Raw genomic sequence first — 23,260 nt, forward strand, 5'->3', positions numbered from 1 at the left:
TGCAGAATGCTGTGGTAGCCATGCTGGTTAAGTGTGCCTTGAATTCTAAATAAATCACTGACAGTGTCACCAGCAAAGCACCCCCACACCATCACACCTCTTCCTCCATGCTTCACAGTGGGAACCACACATGCGGAGATCAACCAAAAATCTCAAATTTCCACCAGTCTAATGCCCATTGCTCATGTTTCTTGGCCCAAACAAGTCTCTTCTTATTAATGGTGTCCTTTAGAAGTGGTTTCTTTGCAGCAATTCAGAACTCTGTGAAGCATTTATTTGGGCTGCAATCTGAGGTGCAGTTAACTAATGAACTTATCCTCTGCAGCAGAGCTAACTCTAGGTCTTCCTTTGCTGTGGTGGTCCTCATGAGAGCCAGTTTCACCATAGCACTTGATGTTTTTTGCGACTGCACTTGAAGAAACTTTCAAAGTTCTTGACATTTTCTGGATTGCCTGACCTTCATGTCTTCAAGTGATGATGGACTGTCATTTCTATTTGCTTATTTGAGCTGCTGTTGCCGTAATATGTACTTGGTCTTTTACCAAATAGGGATATCTTCTGTATTTTGTTGTTGTTTGTGTCGCACTGCTTTGCTTTATCTTGTCCAGGTCGCAGTTGTAAACCTTTATTTAACCAGGTAGGCCAGTTTATAAAGGTAGGTCACCTTTATTTAGCAGGTAGGCCAGTTAAGAACAAGTTTACAACTGCGACCTGGCCAAGATAAAGCAAAGCAGTGCGACAAACGGAGTTATACATGGAATAAACAAACATACAGTCAATAACACAATTGAAAAGTCTATATACAGTGTGTGCAAATGAGGTAAGATAAAGGAGGTAAGGCAATAAATAGGCCATTGTGGCAGAAAAATGTCAATTTAGCAATTAAACACTGGAGTGATAGATGTGCAGAAGATGCATGTGCAAGTAGAGATACTGTAATGCTCGTCGTAATGAGTAGACCAAGGTGCAGCGTGTCGAGTGCTCATGATGAATACTTTATTTGAACTCAGAACACTACACAAACCAAACAAACAACGGAAAAACGAACATCACGTTCTGCAAGCTACTAAGCTATGCAAAAACAAGATCCCACAAACCCAGGTGGAAAAAACCCCTAATTAAGTATAATCTCCAATTAGAGACAACGAGGACATCTAATTGGAGATTAGAACCAGAACCTAAACATAGATATACAAAACATAAAAAATACCCCCTGTCACACCCTGACCACTCTACCATAGAAAATAACAGCTTACCATAGTCAGGACGTGTCAGATACTCGGGTGCAAAGGAGCAAAAAATAAATACAGTATGGGGATGAGGTAGTTGGATGGTTTATTTACAGATGGGCTATGTAAAGGTGCAGTGATCTGTGAGCTGCTCTAACAACTGGTGCTTAAAGTTAGAGAGGGAGATATGAGTCTCCAGCTTCAGTGATTTGGGTATACCACCCCTACCTTGTCACAACGCAACTGATTGGCTCAAATGCATTAAGAAGGAAACATATTCCACAAATTAACTTTTAACAAGGCAATTTAAATACATTCCAGGTGACTACCTCATGAAGCTGGTTGAGAGAATGCCAAGAGTGTTCAAAGCTGTCATCAAGGCAAAGGGTGGCTACTTTGAAAAATCTAAAATATGAAATATGTTTTGATTTGTTTGATGTCTTCAGTATTATTCTACAATGTAGAAAATAGTAAAAATCAAGAAAAACCCTTGAATGAGTGGTGTCCAATCTTTTGACTGGTACTGTATATGATGCCATGTTTTTAGTACTACATCCCCTATGATGGCAACTGTGACCTCATTCAGTGAGAAATTGTTACAGTGACCAATGCGGACATCATATCTGACCCTTTATCTGATCGTGATCTAATCATATAAGAACGTATAGGAAACAGGGTTTCAGTCTGATCATACTTGCTCATATGTTGCTTTGCATATCAGTTTGTTAACCACACACAGATAGCCCACATCCTCATTCTTAGGATTTAAAAAGCAAGTATTTTTGGATGAATTTCACCACACAAATCTGCATTTAAGGATTTAAGCTTCCAGGGCGAACTGCAAAAAGAAACCCTGGCTAATTGAGCCTTGCGATGAGATTCAGATGGGGAACTGCTCTGACATGCTAGACGCCAGCTGACACCCAGCCTTACAGGGTGACAGGGCCCCCTCTCCCTCACACTCCCTCACCCTGCAGAGAGGAACAGCACATGCCCTCTCCACCACTTGCCCTGACAAGGAGCAAAATCATTAATTCGCCATGTAGGGCTTAACGCTACACTTAAATGTGGAGCCTGAGGCCGAGGGGAATGAAATATTCCTCATTAGAATGCACTATTGTTCCACCGACTGCTATGAAAGCTCATCTTGAGTATGGAGTGACATGTTTTCTCCTGAGCTTGACAGTAAAAGCAGCCCCATGTGGCAGTGATTGAGGGTACAGTGGGAAGGGGGTCCGATTCCCCTCATTGTGCATTGGGATTCATAATGAAGCAGTGAACTATAACGCAGGCCAATAAGCATGATGTCTGAGTTCTTACATGTAGAGGGGTTTCTAATAAACATAGACGCATGATGGGAAGTCCAGATATGTGAGCAGTTTTCATTATCATGCAAGGCTGCGGTTGTGACATTGCTATTGGGTTATTTTCCACTCGTTAATCTACTTGTGCTTATTTAGTGCAGACTTAGTCTTTTTTTTATTAAATGTTTTCTTTGAAACTTTATTTAACACAAAGTGCAGTTTGAGGGTTTGAGTGGTTGAGTGTCTGTACCATATAATGTTATCGTTGCAATTGCGAATGTGCACAGAACAGTTTTAATGAACACAAAACGGTTAAGGTTAAAAGTGTTCCCAGAATGTCATTGTTTGCCGGTTCAGATTTGTTGCCTTGCTAACTTGGATAATGATAGACAGCCTTGTCAGCCCCGTTTCTTTAATTCTCCTCTCTGATGATCACTTGTGCATTGTGGTGTAAAGATCATCCTACGAGAGGGAAAGAGGTACCATTTACACTGGACAGTATGCACTGTATCTAGAAACATTCTGGTGAGAGTGGGTTTCTCACAGTTTACTGTACATACATGTATTACTATGATGGGGGGGTTGATATTTATTTTTGTTCCATGATTAGAATAATTGATATAATTATACTAAGAAGACTTAGGCACCGTGTATGATTTTTCTTTCCCAGCTTTGTATTTTAACGCCCCCCACACACACACACACACACACACACACACACACACACACACACACACACACACACACACACACACACACACACACACACACACACACACACACACACACACACAGAGAGAGCCTCCAAGTAAACTGACATACATTCATTTGGGCTCATTTAAGGGGTTTCGTAGTGTGTGGAATGTTGTGAAGCTGTTGTGTTAATGAGCCACATCTTTCATGTGAAATGATGGCACAATTAGGAAAACAAAAGTGCAAGGTGTGACAATTTAAGTGAATATGCTTTGTCAGTGTCTGTGAACAGCACCTTTGAGACAGTATATGCATAAAACGGGTTTATAAAACAATCGTGGAGGCTTTATAGAGGTCTGTATTTCTGTACACACATTTTACCTTGTTACTCTGTCCCCAAACATGGTCTCATAGGAATACCTCTGGCAAATTTCAGGGCAGAAAACAAAATGGAAGTTGCTGAATAGGATGTTCTGGTGCAAGATCTTTACAAAAATACAAATTAGAAAGAGGACCTCTACTGGCCATGTTTCAGACCGATGCTGAACATTGTCCAATTTGCAAATGTTCTACTTTAAGATCCCATCCCCCCCCGCAATCCTTAGTTACTTACCTTTGGGATCAAGTTCCTAATATATGGATAGAATAAAACCAGCCATATCCGCTCCTCATTTGAAGAAAAAAAAACTCCAACTGTCTCTTACCTTGGAGCTCCATTTCTCTTATCTTATTCCCTATGAATCTCTTTAGTCGTTTTAAACATGAAAAGGGTTGTCTGTACTTGAATCCACTAATGTTCACACAATGTGTGCTCGCTTGCCAGACTGCAGTGTCAAAGACCTTGACAGGTGACTCTATACATAGGCAGTGATGGAAAAAGTACTCAAATCTCATACTTGAGTAAAAGTAAAGATACCTTAATAGAAAATGACTCAAGTAAAAGTGAAAGTCACCCAGTAAAATACTACTTGAGTAAAAGTCTGAGAGTATTTGGTTTTAAATATACTTAAGTATCAAAAGTAAATGTAACTTCTAAAATATACTTACGTATCTGTCACGTCCTGACCAGAAAGCTGTTATTTTCTATGGTAGAGTAGGACAGGGCGTGATAGTTTATTTTTCTAGTTTAGTTTTTCTATGCTGTCATGTTCTAGTTTTGTATTTCTATGTTGGTTTTGTTTGGGATGATCTCCAATTAGAGGCAGCTGGTCCTCGTTGTCTCTAATTGGAGATCATACTTAAGTAGGTTTTTTTTCTACCTGGGTTTTGTGGGAGATTGTTGTTGTTTGTCACGGTTTGTTTGCTTTTTTGTCATTTCAAGTTTATTTATGTATTGCATAGTTTCACAGTATAAATAAAATGTGGAACGACACACACGCTGCACTTTGGTCCGCTTCTCCTTTCGACATCCGTGACAGAATCTCCCACCACCAAGAGACCAAGCAGCATGGTATGGAGCAGTGGACTATTGAGGAGATAAGGAGGAGTATATCCAGGGCTTTGGAGGATTTAGGGGCAGAAGTTAAGCTCCTCCCATGGGAACAGGTGGAGGCAGCGAGAGCGCGGCAACAAGGGAAGCACGAGAGGCAGCCCCCCCCATTTTTTTGGGGGGGGGGGGGCACACGGGGAGATTGGCAGAGTCAGGTTGGAGACCTGAGCCAACTCCTCGTGCTTACCGTTAGGTGCGTGTCACCAGTCTGGTGCCACCCCCATGCATCAGGTCTCTAGTGCGCCTGCCCAGTCCGGTGTGTCCTGTTCCTGCTCCTCACACTCACCCTGAGGTGCGTGTTACCAGTCTGGCGCCACCTGTGCCAGCTCCACGCACCAGGCCTCCAGTGAGTCTTCCCAGTCCAGAGCTTCTGGCGAATTCCCCCAGTCCGGAGCCTCCAGCGACATTCCCCACTCCGGTGAGACCTGTTCCGGCTCCACGTAAGAAGCCTCCAGTGATGATCCATGGTCCGAAGCCTCCAGTGATGATCCATGGCATGAAGCCTGAAAGGATGATCCATGGCAAGAAGCCTGTAGGGATGATCCATGGCCCGGAGCCTGTAGGGATGATCCATGGCACAAAGCATCCAGTGGTGATCCATGGCGCGGAGCCTGCAGTGATGATCCATGGCATGGAGCCTGCAGGGACGGCCCGCAGTCCGGAACCTCCTGAGAGGGCCCACAGTCCGGAACCTCCAGCGGCGGCCCGCAGCCCAGAGCCTCCAGCGATGATCTACGGTCCGGTTCCTCCGACGACGACGATCCACGGTCCAGGGGCACAAAAGCGGAGGGATCAGCGGGCGGAGCCGCCTCCTCTGCTGGAGGATCCGCGGGATAAGAAGGTTCTGCGTACTGCACCAGAGCCACCATAGACATTTGTCACCCTCTCTAACCCTCCCTTTTTTTTTAGGTGCGTTCGGAATATGCACCTTTGGAGGGGCTGTACTGTCACGTCCCGACCATAGAAAGCTGTTATTTTCTATGGTAGAGTAGGTCAGGGAGTGATGGGGGGGTTTTCTAGTTACGTTTTTCTATGTTGTCATGTTCTAGTTTTGTATTTCTATGTTGGTTTTGTTTGGGATGATCTCCAATTAGAGGCAGCTGGTCCTCGTTGTCTCTAATTGGAGATCATACTTAAGTAGGGTTTTTTTCTACCTGGGTTTTTTGGGAGATTGTTTTTGAGTAGTGTATGTTTCACCTCTGCGTCACAGTTTGTTGTTTTGTTCTTTAGTTTATGTTTATGTAATGCATATTTTCAGTGTAAATAAAATGTGGAATGACACACACGCTGCACTTTGGTCCGCTTCTCCTTACGACAACCGTGACAGTATCAAAAGTAAATATGAACCAAACCAGACAGCAAGATTTTCTTGTTTTATAAATGTATGGATAGCCAGGGGCACACTCCAACACTCAGACATCATTTACAAACAAAGCATTTGTGTTTAGTGAGTCCGCCAGATGCATTAGGGATGGCCAGAGATTTTCTCTTGATAATTGTGTGAATTAGACACTTTTCCTGTCCTGCTAAGCATTCAAAATGTAAATAGTACTTTTGGGTGTCAGATAAAATGTATGGAGTAAAAAGTACATATTTTCTTTAGGAACGTAGTGGAGTAAAACTAAAAGTTGTCAATAATATAAGTAATTTAAAGTACAGATACCCCAAAAAATGACTTTAGTACTTTAAAGTATTTTTACTTTAGTTCTTTTCACCACTGATTTATAGGTAATGAAAGTGTTTGAGGTGGTTTAGAAAAAAAGAAAACTCTGGCCATAGAGTGTTATTCACACTAATGTGTACTGGCATTACTATTTGTATACTGTGCTTCATGATAAGATAATAAGATATACATGACCCACTTTCTATAGTGCATCAGTTCACCATAAGCTTTGTTCTCAGTGGGCTTCAGTTATCAATGTGTACGAAAAAATGTTTATGACTACTCCAGTCGCGCCAACATTGGTTTTCAACATTCATAAAGCTCTTATCAATTAACTTAAAAGATTATGCCAGTGATATAAGAATACATTTTGACGCTAACCAATTCATTCCTTTGTTTTCAGCTACACACAGATTTGGATGTTGGCAGCACACCAATAAAGTATGTCCTGGCTGGCGAGGGGGCGGGTACCATCTTTGCCATCAACGAGATTACGGGAGATATTCACGCCATGAAGAGACTGGACAGAGAGGAGAAGGCAGAGTACACGCTTACAGCACAAGTCACTAACAGAGACACCGATCAACCCCTGGAACCGCCCTCGGAGTTCATCATAAAGGTGCAGGATATCAACGACAATCCACCACAGTTTGTTGAAGGCCCCTACCGGGCCTCTGTCCCAGAGATGTCTCAAGTGGGTAAGTCAAGTGAAGGCCTTCACTTCTCTTTCTGCAGGCATACAAACTCATCTCTACATCATTTGAAAATAGAATCTTTATTTATGTGTAATTGTAGAGTATTTGGGTAACTATCGTGATATGTAATTCCCACATTTCTGTGATGATAACATTGGTCATCATTGTAATACAAACTTAGAACAGATTTTTGCCTGACTTTTCAATTATGAATTCCATGTTGTCATATTATTATTTTACTAGGGAAGTCAGTTAAGAACACATTCTTATTTTCAATGACAGCGTACTAACAGTGGGTTAACTGCCTTGTTCAGGGGTAGAACAACAGATTTTTCCTTTGTCAGCTCAGGGATTCGATCTTGCAACCTTTCGGTTACTAGTCCAACGCTCTAACCACTAGGCTACCTGCCGCCCTTAATATTAAATATGGTCCTCAGTGTTGATTAGTAACAATTCCTGCAAGGGGATACCATATATGCTTTCAACACAATGTTTGACATATTCCTTAACAATATTGTATATAACCACTACAAAACCTTTTGTATGTAACAGTATGTTAATATATTCATATATTCACATATTTATTTCAGCCAAGCATTCAAATTAGCAGTGCCTGATCACATATTTCAAATATAGCACGCAAAGTTAAAATGATTCGGCTCATGTATTTCAAGGGTCTCAATACTGACCTTGGAATGGTTACCTAACTGTGAGTATTTTGTAGAAAATCAGAAACAAGTGGGAGAGCAGGATGGATCTCTTCACCTTTTTGACATGCTGCCTTCAGAAAGAGGCATATAGTGGTGTGGTTATTTGTTGGGTACTGTTGTTCCCTATCATGATGCTGACATAAGTCAGATATGATTTTACTATGACTGCAACACACATATTGCAGCCACCAACATTGCAGTTTTCTCCATAGTGTGTTGTTCTCAATTGAAACGCTCATTGTTTTTATCCAAGGGTTTTGACAGTGAAGTGAAGGGAATTGTTAGTAGTGGGGTGAAAAGCAAAGTGCTAGTTAACTGCAGAGACTGGGATTTGCCGAAGGGAATGCAATATAAAAATGGAAGTTGGTGGCTTTTGTTATTTCTTTTTTTTTTATCACTGCTGATTAATTAAACATTCACCAATGTTCTCTTGTTAGCTTGAAAGGCTTTTTGAAAGGACTTGTTTTCATCTTGTTAAGTTTTTATGTGTTGTGGCGTTTATGGACAGAATCAAAAGCTCTGGACATAAAGACACAAACAAACATTGAGTATTTTTTCATCTCCCGTCTCATATTCATAAATCATTTGTGTTTCATTTCTATCACACTTAAATAAGATTTTATACAGAACTCACTCTTAATCTGTTTTCTAATTGTGCTTTAAAATTCCAATAAAGTCTACTGCGAAAACAGAGGAAAACAAACTCTTATGAGCATAGAGACTGTTGGATTTCTGACAAAAACATGTAACTCAAAACTATTAAAAAGGGCTTGAAGTAAATTCCAAAACCGTAAGCTGTTATATGGAGCTTTAACAAACAAAGGTTAGCTTTTAACATGTTTGGGCTCACATGCCTCTCATAGTACACATTGAAACACAGGCTATACAATGGCTCAGTGTGTCATCACTACCTAGGCAGGCAGTTACCGCTAGAAAAAAATATGTGACATGTGCTTGTAAGGGCTTCATGTTTCCAGTGTGCAGGTGAACACAAAGGTTAATAGAACATGCCTGAGAATGCCTTGTTCTTTCTGAAGGTGAGCTGGATAAGAAACGTGGCTTTGTTCACTTCATGTTATGTAATTTATTGAATAACAAATAAAATAAAGCCATTTACAGTTTTGGTTTTGTTATTGGCGTACTGACATTGTCAAGCCCTGATCTGTTTCGCCTGTCTTGGTGATTGTCTCCACCCACCTCCAGGTGTCTCCTGTTTTCCCCATTAGTCCCCGGTGTATTTATCCCTGTGTTTCCTGTCAGTTTGTCTCGTTTGGCCAAGTCAACCAGCGTTTCTCCTAGCTCCTATTTTTCCCAGTTTCTGTTTTTTCTTAGCCTTCTTGGTTATGACCCTTGCCTGTTCTGACGCCGAATCCGCCTGCCTTACCACTCTGCCTGTTCTGACCTCGAGCCTGCCTATCCCCTTGTACTGTTTGGACTCAGACCTGTTCACTGAACCCCTGTCTGTCCTGACCTCGAGCCTGCCTATCCCCTGGTACTGTTTGGACTCTGACCTGGTTTATGAACTCTCGCCTGGCCCCGACCTGTCTTTTGCCTACCCCTTTTGGTGTAATAAATGTCGGAGCTCAACCATCTGCCTCCTGTGTCTGCATTTGGGTCTCGCCTTGTGCCCTTATAAACATTCTCCATTGAAGACAAAAGAGTGCAGAGTACATGTCATGACATTTATTTTACTTACTTCCTTGGTGATGTGCATTCAATCTAAAGGAGATTTTCCTCTTATCTTACTCTGATCTCGTTCCCTGACTGTAACACTTAATGATCTCATTCTAAGAGGACATTAGAGGACACTTTAATGGACACTGATTGAATGTCTTCAACATTATCTCAATCGGGAAGTTATTGGGGTGTCTGTCATATTAATATTTCTTACATCTTCATATCAACCTTTGAGTGTGGGCAAATAAACAATCAAACAAGCACCAAATTTCCTGTTAAAGGTTTTATATTATTATATATTAATATTTAATACACTATACTCATCCGTTCATTTCTTGATACTGGACAGCTGAAAATGCTGTGTCTATATTCACAATATTTATATATTTCAATTTGTCTTAAATTCTAAATGAGTTTGTTACTTAATGGTGTAGGTCTTCTCACAAGGGGAATTATGTATCATTTGCACGGATTGGACAAATCTCATTGGATTATTGGATCCGTTTTCTTGTTAATGGGGTCTTTGACTTTAAGGCCAAGACAAGCAAGCAAATTCCCCCACTAGGTCCTCCAACCATATGCTGGAATTATAGAGCTCCCTGCCTTCTGGAGCTAACAAGGGGATTGTGATGTAGTTTAAATTAGAGAGTCTGCTTAAAGTGACGATTCAGGTAATTAGAATCAGGTCGTCCGACCCTCCTCTCTACCAAAGAAAGGGTGTGAATGACAATAATTGCTACACAGAGAAATAAACTTGGAAAGTTGTTTTGCCATCTCAAACTCCAACGTGAGGCCTCGGGAGCCTTGCCTGTGCCTGCTTCATTATCAAGGCGATTAATAAAACTGGTGGAGAGACAGATGGCATGTCGCTCCTCAGCCCTCCTCTCCTCGCAGCGCGGCCGCTCTCAACCCCCTGTAAAATGAGCCTGTGTACAGAAGCACCAGGCGTGCAAACGTGTCAGGATCTGCTAAATTGGAGCGCAGACATAAAATTGAAGTGACATTAATAGATTACCTGGAGTTCATTTGCATTTTGAGAGTTATTATGAACATCGGTAACAGGACTAACAGGCACGGTCTGTGGCTCTAATGATATTTCTGATTATGCACTGATCAATGATGGCAGCTTGGAAAATAAGTAAAGAGTTGTCATCATTGATTTTGACTTGATCAAGGAGAGACATATGGAAATGAGGGCTACATGCAGACTTCCATTGGGCGCACAATCATACAGTATGCGTACATTAGACTCCTCATTTTAGTATTAGCACACCCTTCATAAATTAAACATGTACAGAGTGAAAGGCAACATGTTTTTACATCAAAGCGTGTGATGAGAGGCATCGGTCACAAGTGAAAAAAGCAAAGGGACGCAGGTGAACTCAGATATGGGTTACATTAGTCACCTGTGAGATGATCTTACACACAATACTTCAACACATTACAGGTTTCAGATTTGTATCAGGACAGCTGGACTATTTCGATTCCATTCCACGCTCCATTTAGGCCAGATGTGCAATACATTTGACTTCCTTGATTTCATCGAACATATGGTCTTTGTAATTTAACGCTGTTCTTGCTGTCAATTCTGAACAAAACCATGGCTTTAGAGCAGTGGCAAAGGGAACATTGTAGCTTCATTTGAGGGTCATCGTCTTACCTTTGAAAACATTCATTTTTAGACCATGGTCTTCAACTGTAACAACTTGGTGGAGAACATTGGTGGAGGGCTTCTGTTTGGTGTGACTCGCCTCTCCGATTCAGGACTCTAGGTTCTGGCAGATGGGCAGGGAGGCAGGGGGTTGTGGGCCTTTAACACTGTGTGCAGCTGGGCCATAGCAGTCACATCTGCCGTGCAGGCCAGGCACGGTGCTGTAGAAGGCCAATGGCCTCAGCTGAGGCAGGGGTCAGGCCTGTGAACCTGGTGTGACTCTCTCAGCCCAGCCAGCCCTTTCGGTGCTGCTAAATAGGGATAGGACAGGAGTCCAAGGCAGAGGAGACTTCACAGACAAGCTGGGCCTAGCTGTAAATAACTTGCTCCTTCTACTTCACCTCATTCTGCATTTGGAGTGTCCTCTCTCTCTCTCTCGCTCTTTCTCTCTCTATATGGGTGCCTATGCTTATATACAAATCTATATTCATCTTTCGATACAGCCTTTTGATATGGCTTGTTGGATGATGGAAAACAATTTCAAGTTTGGGGAATTTGTTGTTTTGTCAGACAAACAGTGTGAATATGCAGAGACAACAGGCATGTCTGGACTGGTTCTGCCATCATTCAATTTAATCAATCACCTAGCTGACGCATCTGTCGGGTTGTACCAAAATAATGAAAGTGCACACGCACACACACACACACACACACACACACACACACACACACACACACACACGCACACACTGACTCACACATTACTTATTCATCACATGTTATTTATTATCCGGCGTAACTCTGAATTATGCATGTAATATGATCAGTCTCTGGTCCTTCAAAGCCTCCTGAGGCATTTATTCTTTGTAGAATACAGTATGTAGGCTTTCTATGTAGCATGCACTCTGTGGCACACCTAACATACCTAGCTGTGCATTAACACAATTGTACCCTGCAGTTCCAAATTTGCTGGTGCCTGTCATTTGTCCTGCTCCCCTATGTGGCTGAGCCTGAACTCTCCCTCTCTAATACCTCAGCTTGGTCTTCCTTGAAGAGAGAACAAAAACTACAGGCTCCCAGGTAATGATGCCCTTCAATATGTTCTGCATAAGATTGGCTCTGCGGATGAATGGTAAAGAGCTCAATGAAACGAAGGACAAAACCTCTGACTGGCTCTTTTCAAAAGTCACCCTTTTCGTGGCGGCCATGAAGCTCACAAAAATGAAGAGATAAGAGACACCGTGATAAAAGACAGGGAAATGAATGAGCTGAAGTGTGTTTTTGTCTGGGCAGCTCTTGTGGTGAGAGGAAGGTACATAAACACCCAAGGCCAGTGCTAATGGGTCTGGGCAGCATTGTGTCAGCTGGAGTGATGCGACTGATCCCCTTTGACAGGGTAATCAGTACAATACTGGACACTGACATTATCCCTTTCATGATGGAGACGGGAGGGATGGAGAGCATCCTGAGAGTGGAACATGCTATATGTGATACTACAAGCCTAATAAAGGCCCAGTGTATAGCTGCCAACATACGATTTACATTGATATTACCTTTATATCACGTTTCAGGAGAAGACCCAAATGCAGACAGTGTCGAAGTAACAAAAGTTGATTACGAGAACAGGGGGCAGGCAAAACGACAGGTCAAGGGCAGGCAGAGGTCAGTATCCAGATCAGAGTCCATAAGGTACAAAACAGCAGGCATTCTCTGGGTCAGGGCTGGGAGAGGTCAATAATCAAGGGTGGTGTGACAAGGTAAAGAACAACAGGCAGGCTCAGGGCAGGCAGAATGGTCAAAACAGGAACTAGAAAAAGACAGCAGTTAGGGGAAAACCGCTGGTATGCTTGACAAACAAAACAAATTGGCAACAGACAGAGAACTCAGGTATAAATACACTGGGGATAATGGGGAAGATGGGCAACACCTGGAGGGGGGTGGAGACAACACAAAGACAGGTGAAACAGATCAGTGTGTTACACTTTATATTGCCTAGGTTTTTACATACTTAATTTAGGTGGCAAGCGTAGTTCTGTTCTCACATGTAAAAACACAGTGAGGTGCTCATGTCACCTTCCTAACATATATATATTTTGATGTGTTAATTAACATTATGGACATTTGCATGGAATAGATGACTATGTAAGAATGCAGTTTTACATGAGCAAAGTTTATAAAGCATATTATGAATTAGACCTGGGTGATATACCGTTTGTACCGTATACCGGCCGGGGAATTTTGAAATCCTGTTGGTATGATTTAAAACTGTATAATTGTTTACATTTTTTTGGTTTTGGGAGAAAGCCATTGAATTTAACTTTAAGAAATCTAAGATAAATTATATCCAGCTCAAATTATATCCAGCTCAGGGCTCCAGCTATGCATTTGGTTTTCTAACTTGCTAGCTAGTGGCTAGATGTCAAGATCAAGGTTGTTGGTTACAGCAGAGACATTCAATCCCCTACTGCGGATATTCCCAAACTGGGGTACGCGTAATGCCATCGGGGGTACGCCAAATAAAAATGTGTTTCACATTTTCAAACAGTCCATTTAGATTATCCAACGGGGCTATACATTTGGGTGATGTTTTTTTCTCACCTGAGTAGCCTCGTTTCACTGCCCAAAATATTAATCGTTACTCTCTCGCGGGAATTCCACTAACGGTCCATATGTAGCCAAACGTAGCTACTGCTCATTCCATTTGCTCAAAAATGTATAAATGGTTTAAAAAAGTAAGGCCCACGTCCATAGAGACACGTACCAGATCTACTGGTAGTTATGCTACTACCAGCATTACTACACCTGCACTGTTTCATGACGCATCAGTGACAAGGCAGGAGATGTTTTGAAACAATTACTGCTTCACATACAAGCCAGTGAATTGTATGCGTTACAACTGGATGAGTCAACAGATGTGGCAGGCCTGGCACAGCTCCTGGTATATGTCCGTTACGTTTATGAGGGGTAAATTAAGGAAGACATTCTCTTCTGGAAACCAGGACAACAGGAGAGGATATTTTAAAATACTGGACAGCTTTGTGACATCAAATGGACTTTGGTGGTCAATATGTTTTAGGTATCTGTACTGATGGCGCAAAAGCCATGACAGGGAGACATAGTTGAGTGGTAACCCACGTGCAAGCAGTTGTTCTCGACGCCACTTTGGTACACTGCAGCATCCCCCGAGAGGCTCGTTTTGGATACTACAGTGAAAATGGTTAACTTTGTTAAAGCAAGGCCTCTGAACTCTCGTATATTTTCTGCATTATGCAATGATATGGGCAGCAACCATGTAACGCTTTAACAACATACAGAAGTGCACTGGTTATCAAGGGGCAAAGTATTGACACGTTTTTTTTAACTTCTTCGGGATCGTTGTCCTTTCCACGGGACTGTTGAGCTAACGTAGGCTAATGCGATTAGCATGAGGTTGTAAGTAACAATAATATTTTCCAGGACATAGACACATCTGATATTGGCAGAAAGCTTAAATTCTTGTTAATCTAACTGCACTATCCAATTTACAGTAGCTATTACAGTGAAAGAATACCATGCTATTGTTTGAGGAGAGTGCACAGTTTTGAACATGAACAGTTATTCAAATTAGGCACATTTGGGCAGTCTTGATACAAAATTTGAACATAAATACAATGGTTCATTGGATCAATCTAAAACGTTGCACATACACTGCTGCCATCTAGTGGCCAGAATATATATTGCATCTGGCTGGAATAATACATTATGGCCTTTCTCATGCATTTCAAAGATGATGGTACAATAAAAATACAAAATAACGTTTTTTTTCCTTTGTATTATCTTTTACCAGATGTATTGTGTTATATTCTCCTACATTCCTTTTACATTTCCATAAACTTCAAAGTGTTTCCTTTGAAATGGTACCAAGAATATGCATATCCTTGCTTCAGGGCTTGAGTTACAGGCAGTTAGGTTTGGGTATGTCATTTTAGGCGAAAATTGAAGTAAAGGGGCGGATCCTTAATTGAGAGACGAGCTTAAAGTTTTCTTTACTGACCATAATTTTCACTTGTCTGACCGCTTGCATGATGACGAGTTTCTCACATGACTGGCCTATCTGGGTGATGTTTTTTCTCACCTGAATGATCTGAATCTAGGAGTACAGGGACTCTGTAACTATATTCAATGTGCGGGACAAAATTGAGGCTATAATTAAGAAGTTGGAGCTCTTCTCTGTATGCATTAACAAGGACAACACACCGTTCTTTCCATCGTTGTATGATTTGTTATGTGCAAATGAACTTAAGCTTACGGACAATGTCAAATGTGACATAGCGAAGCACCTGAGTGAGTTGGGTGCGCAATTGCGCAGGGTACTTTCCTGAAACGGATGACACAAACAACTGGATTTGTTATCCCTTTCATGCCCCGCCTCCAGTCCACTTACTGATATCTGAACAGGAGAGCCTCATCGAAATTGCATCAAGCGGTTCTGTGAAAATTGAATTTAATCAGAAGCCACTGCCAGATTTCTGGATAGGGCTGCGCTCAGAGTATCCTGCCTTGGAAAATTGCACTGTTAAGGCACTTATGCCCTTTGCAACCACGTACCTATGTGAGAGTGGATTCTCTGCCCTCACTAGCATGTAAACTAAATACAGGCACAGACTGTGTGGAACATTATTTAAGACTGAGACTCTCTCCAATACAACCCAACATTGCAGAGTTATGTGCATCCTTTCAAACACACCCTTCTCATTAACCTGTGGTGATGATGAACAAATACGGTTTTATATGTAAGATGGCTAAATAAATAGCAAAATGATTGATTATTATTATATTCTTATTTGTGCCCTAGTCCTATAAGAGCTCTTTGTCACTTCCCACGAGCCAGTTTGTGACAAAAACTCAAACTCATTCTTAAGTTTAATAAATGTATTGTATAGTGTGTGTGTGTGGCATGCTTACAATGATGGCACAAAACCACATTTGAGAGTGCGCTGACTCTGGTGCTAGAGGGGGTACGCAGCTGGAGGTTGAATGTTTGAAGGGGTACGGGACTATAAAAAGTTTGGGAACCACTGGCCTACTGGATCAAGATTCCTGTTAACTAAATTGTTTATTTTTTGTATATTTGTAATAGTGCCCCTTGTGTGCACATTAGGTAATACCTTATAGTGCAGTGTATAGTGCAGAAACCGTATGACGGTATAAAAGTCTGGATACCTTCCAACCCCATTATGAATTGATTGGAGGTGATCAGGGAAACCCAAAGGCTGCATGATGGGTGGGAGGTCTGTAAATGAGCACAGAGCGAGGCGGGGAGTGTTTTCTGAATGCTGAAGTGTTCTAATTCGCACCCCAGCATTGGCAACGCTTATTCATATCTGATAGGATGCCAGGTTGCTTTCTCACAGACATTCTTCAGTTCAAAATCTTGCTCCAGTCATTAATTATGCAGGAGGAGAGCTGCAGATATGTAATGTTGCGTTGAGGCTTTTTCTCTACCGCTCTCCCTCTCGCTTTTGCTCTGCAAGCCTCCCTCTTTTTACTCCCTGCCTCTCTTCCCCACTATCTCTGTGTATCTCTCACTATATTTCACTTGTTTTCACCCCCAAATTCTTTCCTATGTGTGTGTGTTTGAAGGACTGTAGTGTGTGAGAGGGTGCGTTGGGGGAACAGTTGTCTATGCCCGTGTTTTTCTTGCGCTTGGTGATTGTAGAGTACTCAGCAGTGAGTGCAGGATCCTATGCCCTCCCATCTTTCTTTGTCTGCATTATTAATTGTCAGAGGTACAAACCATAGTTGTTTGCTCCCCGCAGGCACCCAACCGTGCTCTCCCAAATGAAAAGCACTGATTGCATCCTGTGGAGAAAAAAATACATTATATTTATAGTAATTTTAAAAGGCATTTTAAAATTACTAAAGGCAGTACACCAAGTAAATACTTACTAGAGAAGAAAAAGGTCCATGATTCTACCCACAGCAACTTAAGTATGCATCTCCTTAGTGAAGAACACACACAAAAGTAAAAAGCTTTCTGAGTATCACTTCAGTAAACACACAGGGATGAGGCTTTTTTTGTGCGTGAGAGTGTCACTGCTATGCTAACATTTCCCGAAGGGGCCCAGCAGAAGATTCATGTGGCATTGCTGGTGGCGGGAATTGCACACAGACACATAAATGGGAGGGAAAAACATTCATCAAGGGGGCAGAGACTTGAGCAAGGAGGCCCATCCAATCACAGCAGAGAATAAAGGGAAGGCATAAAAGTCCATGCAGCAAGGTCATTTGAAAAAGAAAAAGATAAGAACGTGAGATCAAGTGGTAAATCTCCTGTATGTTGAGCCTTTGTGATCCTCATAGATGCCTGTCCCATTAACCAAAGCCAATGCTCTGTTACACTGCCTCTGCTCATGCTTTCCCCAACACTTCTCTAACCTGTGGGTGGAAACCATTAAACAGGACTCAGCCTGTTATATGTTCTGTAGATGATGATTATTCTTTGAAGAGTGTTTTTCTTCACCTCCCTGCTCATGTTGGTATTTGGCTTGTTTTGTTTCAGCACAGTGCCTTATTCCGGTTTCACTGTTAGTGAAATATTGACAGTTGCATTGTTCCTTACGCCGGAGTATGGATTTAACCAGTCTGTGGTTTCTCCACAGTCATAGGCTGGTGTCCACAGTAGTCAATGCAGCACCAGTCAGTGAACAGGTTGACTATGTCACTTCAGGGCTTCTGGGTAATTGGCTAAATCTGCTCTGCAACACAGTGCAGAGATGGCCCTTTAAAATTTCACCTCACTTCAGGGAGGATAAACAAAGCACGAGATGACTTGGAGTTTGGAAGCCCTAGCCATTGTATTTGCTCTCTTCTTCTATGTGATATCCATCTGTTGTGTGTGTGTGTGTGTGTGTGTGTGTGTGTGTGTGTGTGTGTGTGTGTGTGATGTGTGTGTGTGTGTGTGTGTGTGTGTGTGTGTACGCATTTTATAGGGACATAGTGTAAGTGACCACAAGCTTCTGTGTGTTCCCAATGATGGATTGCTCGTCAGGAGGGAGTAGGAATACTCGGTATGCCTGACTGATGCATTGAGTCCTAAGTCACGTACAGTGCTTTTGGTCTTACCTTTCAGATTCCTCCGGGAATTATGTTAACGCTTTGGACTCAACGATCTTGTATCTGATGGCAGTTCAGCTAACTTCTCCGGTGTTATCTAATACCCTCACATTTCCTCTGAGTACAGGGTGCATGTTTTGATACAGTTCTCTAGTAGGTGTCTGACCCATGTCAAAGCGGGCTCCCAAGTGGTGCAGTGGTCTAAGACACTGCATCTTAGTGCATGAGGCGTCTGGTTTGAATCCAGGCTGCATCACATCTGGCCTTGATTGGGAGTTCCATAGGGCAGTGCAAAATTGGCCTAGTGTTGTCCGGGTTTGGCCGGGGTAGGCTGTCATTGTAAATAAGAATTTGTTCTTAACCTGTTATGGCTAGGGGGCAGTATTTTCACGGCTGGATAAAAAACGTACCCGATTTAATCTGGTTACCACTCCTACCCAGTAACTAGAATATGCATATACGTATTACATATGGATAGAAAACACCCTAAAGTTTCTAAAACTGTTTGAATGGTGTCTGTGAGTATAACAGAACTCATATGGCAGGCCAAAATCTGAGAAGGTTTCATTCAGGAAGTGGCCTGTCTGACAAGGTGTCGTTCTTCTTGTCTCTGTTTATTGAAGAGTGAGGATCTTAGCTGTCCCGTGACACTTCCTACGGCTGCCATAGGGTCTCAGAAGGCGGTAAAAAGCTGAATCGTGGCTTTGCAGGCTCTGGCTGAAAAAAAGTAGTGCGTTTGGGTAGTGGCTGGTTACAGTACTGTGAGACTCAGGCTCGTGCCCGCGTCGACCGAAAGCTTTGTTTACTTTCCTCTGTTTAGCTAAATGGACATTCCCGGTCGGAATATTATCGCTTTTTTTACGAGAAAAATTGCATAAAAATGGATTTTAAACAGCGGTTGACATGCTTCGAAGTACGGTAATGGAATATTTAGATTTTTTTTGTCACGAATTGCGCCATGCGCGCGACCCTTATTTACCCTTTCAGATAGTGTCTGGAACGCACAAACAAAATGCCGCAATTTGGATATAACGATGGATTATTTTGGACCAAACCAACATTTGTTATTGAAGTAGCAGTCCTGGGAGTGCATTCTGACGAAGACAACAAAAGGTAATCAAACTTTTATAATATTAAATCTGATTTTGGTGAAGGCTAAACCTGCCGGGTGTCTAAATAGCTAGCCCGTGATGCCTGGGCTATGTACTTAGAATATTGCAAAATGTGCTTTCACCAAAAAGCTATTTTAAAATCGGACATATCGAGTGCATAGAGGAGTTCTGTATCTATAATTCTTAAAATAATTGTTATGCTTTTTGTGAACGTTTATCGTGAATAATTTAGTAAAATGTTAGCAAATTCCTCCGGGTATGCTAGTTCTGAACGTCACATGCTAATGTAAAAAGCTGTTTTTTGATATAAATATGAACTTGATTGAACAAAACATGCATGTATTGTATAACATAATGTCCTAGCAGATAACCTAACCAGATTAAATCGGGTACGTTTTTTATCCAGCGGTGTAAATACTGCCCCCTAGCCCTAACAGGTTAAAAACAATGTGTTAAAAACAATTTGTCTATGTCAGTGTAGTGCATTGATCATTATTGTAACACAGTCATTCTTGGTTTCAAGTCTCTGTTGACCATGGCCAGCTTCTGTCTATTGAATAATCCTTAACCACACTATCATTTTCCAGAACTGTTCCTACAGCATATTGTAACTTGTTTTTCAAAAACATAATATGTACTAAATATTTACACCCCTTGCTGTTAGAGTATTGGAAGAACACCTTTGTGGTCACTTACTCAGGATGAATATATTCATAAGAACATATAGCAATGTTTTTTATTTGTTATTGCCCAGCCATTATAACTGTCCTGGGAGCAATTAAATATGTGAAGTGTCCCATTCTGTCTCTAACTTCCTTCCCTGAACTATCTGCATGTTGCACATTTCCTGAGAACTAATTAAAGTGAATCAATGACACAACACTTTAAAATGGCGGCATATGTCACAGCCATCAGCGGTGAACAAAGGACACTCTTAATTGTTTTGTTCCTGTGGTTCCTGTAAACGGCTTGTCACGGCTCACACTCCTCAGCCTGCTTGTTATGTAAGTTTTCCTTGTCACTCCTCCCACAACACACACACACACGCATGCAGGCACACACACACGCACACACACACATTCCCTTCCAGTTTCTCAGTGAATGCTTCCTCTGTGTCTTAAAAAAGGCAATGAATTGTACTGCAAAAATGACAATGACCACAAAGGGGTTATGTGTGACAGTTACTTACACTTCACAAGCCTGACGTCCCCGATCAATCAATGGCTCAGGGGAGCAATTTTTGTGATACTGACAACTATGTATTCTGGATATTCTCTAGTTTCCTGTCTGGGCAGGAACACAGTATCACTCTGATATTCAATAGGTCTTCAAATCAAATCAAATGTTATTTGTCACATACACGTGGTTAGCAGATGCGAGTGTAGCGAAATGCTTGTGCTTCTAGTTCCGACAGCACAGTCATATCTAACAAGTAATCGAACAATTCCCCAACAGCTACCAAATACACACATTTCTAAAGGGGTGAATGAGAATATGTACATATAAGTATATGGATGAGTGATGGCCGAGCGGTATAGGCAAGGTGCAATAGATGGTATAAAATACACTATATACATGTGATATGAGTAATGTAAGATATGTAAACATTATTAAAGTGGCATTATTTAAAGTGCCATTGTTTAAAGTGACTAGTGATCCATTTATTAAAGTGGCCAGTGATGGGGTCGCAATGTAGGCAGCAGCCTCTGAGTTTGTGATTGCTGTTTAGCAGTCTGATGGCCTTGAGATAGAATCTGTTTTTCAATCTCTCGGTCCCAGCTTTGATGCACCTGTACTGACCTCGCCTTCTGGATGTTAGCAGTTTGAACAGGCAGTGGCTCAGGTGGTTGTTGTCCTTGATGATCTTTTTGGCCTTCCCGTGACATCGGGTGTTGTAGGTGTCATGGAGGGCAGGTAGTTTGCCCCCAGTGATGCGTTGTGCAGACCGCACCACCCACTGGAGAGCCTTGCGGATGAGGGCAGTGCAGTCGCCGTGCCAGGCTGTGATACAACCCGACAGGATGCTCTCGAATGTGCATCTATAAAAGTTTGTCAGGGATTTGGGTGACAAGCCCGTCCCTTCTGAAAGTCCAGGACCCAATTGCACAGTGCGGGGTTGAGACCCAGGGCCTCCAGCTTGATGATGAGCTTGGAGGGTACTATGGTGTTAAATGCTGAGCATTCTTACATAGGTATTCCTTTTGTCCAGATGGGATAGGGCAGTGTGCAGTGTGTTGACTAGTCTCCCAAAGAACTTCATGATGACAGAAGTGAATGCTATGGGGCGGCAGTCATTTAGTTCAGTTATCTTTGCCTTCTTGGGTACAGGAACAATGGTAGCCATCTTGAAGCATGTGAGGACAACAGACTGGGATAGGGAGCGATTGAATATGTTCGTAAACACACCAGCCAGCTGGTCTGCGCATGCTTTGAGGATGCGGCTAGGGATGCTGTCTGGGCCAGCAGCCTTGCGAGGGTTAACACGTTTAAATGTTTTACTCACATCAGCCACGAAGAAGGGGGGAGGGTGCGGTCCTTGTTAGCGGGCTGCGACGGTGGCACTGTATTATCCTCAAAGCGGGCAAAGAAGGCGTTTAGTTTGTCTGGAAGTGTGACGTAGGTGTCCATGACGTGGCTGGATTTCTTTTTGTAGTCCATGATTTCCTGTAGACCCTGCCACATACGTCTCGGGTCTGAGACATTGAATTGCGACTCCTCCTTGTCCCTGTACTGGCATTTCGCTTGTTTGATTGCCTTGCGGAGGGAATAGCTTCACTGTTATATTCAGACATATTCCCAGACCTCTTTCCATGATTAAATGCAGTGGATCATGCATTCAGTTTTGCGCGAATGCCGCCATCCAGCCATGGTTTCTGGTTAGGGTAGGTTTTAATAGTAACAGTGGGTAAAACATCTCTAATGCACTTCTTTATAAACACACTCACGGAGTCACGTATATGTCGAAGTTGTTCTCTGAGGCTGACCGGAACATATCCCAGTCCGCGTGATCAAAACAATTTTGAAGCGTGGCTTCCAATTGGTCAGACCAGCGTGGAATGTTTCTCGTCACTGGTACTTCCTGTTTGAGTTTCTGCCTATAAGACGGAAGGAGCAAGATGGCGTCGTGGTTGGATTTGCCGAAATTTGCTTTTTTTAAATCCCCAACTACAATAAATGCAGCCTCAGGATGTATGGTTTCCAGTTTGCATATAGTCCAGAGTTCCTTAATGGCCATCTTTGTGTCTGCTTGAGGGGGAATGTACACAGCTGTGACTATATCTGACAAGAATTTTCTTGGAAGGTAAAATGGCCGGCACTTGATTGTAAGTAATTCTAGATGGGATGAGCAGAGGGACTTGAGTTCCTGTATCTTGTTGTGATTACACCATGAGTTGTTAATCATGAAGCATCTTTGATGTAAACACATGCATTGTGATCATCTCAGATTCAGACTTCCCTGGCCGTACTGTCTTTCATTTCTTTCTCATATCCATTTAAGAAGCCCTACTTGCACACAATGTTAAGCACGGGTATGCATTACCTGGGTTATGAAGAGTGATCTGTTGAGGGAGAGAATGCTTTACTGACTGATTATTATTTCTCGTCAGACTTTTACACCATGCTCATGTCTCCTCATGAGCAATGTAACACCATTTTCAGTGACAGTGCTAGTTGTAAATCATACTGGATTGAACATTGGTTGGGAAATTGGACTGCCATGTTGAGTGGCAGATGACAAAGTTCACTCTTTCAAGTTGTTTCCATACTGATTTGTTTCAGAATTTCCATCAGATCCATCTGCCTCATCAAAGTTAATATGTAACCCATATGGAACCTGGTTGTCAACTCTGAGAATACATTGGCAGCATTCCAAATATGGCATTGCACCTACAGTAGATGGTTGTTTACTGAACCTTGTTTATCCTATTTCTATAGTCAAGA

General features: G+C 42.1%; 1 protein-coding gene across 1 annotated transcript in view; it reads left to right on the plus strand.

The window, feature by feature from the left end:
• Positions 1 to 23,260, plus strand: part of cdh8 (cadherin 8) — a 99,033-nt gene that overhangs the window by 32,804 nt on the left and 42,969 nt on the right. The window contains exon 3 of the mRNA XM_014126498.3: positions 6,782 to 7,076. Coding sequence (XP_013981973.1) covers positions 6,782 to 7,076 — 295 coding nt within the window. The remainder of the gene's footprint in view (positions 1 to 6,781; positions 7,077 to 23,260) is intronic.

This window comes from Salmo salar, chromosome 11, assembly GCF_965601325.2.
Source record: "Salmo salar chromosome 11, fSalSal1, whole genome shotgun sequence".
In the NCBI taxonomy this organism is placed as follows: domain Eukaryota; kingdom Metazoa; phylum Chordata; class Actinopteri; order Salmoniformes; family Salmonidae; genus Salmo; species Salmo salar.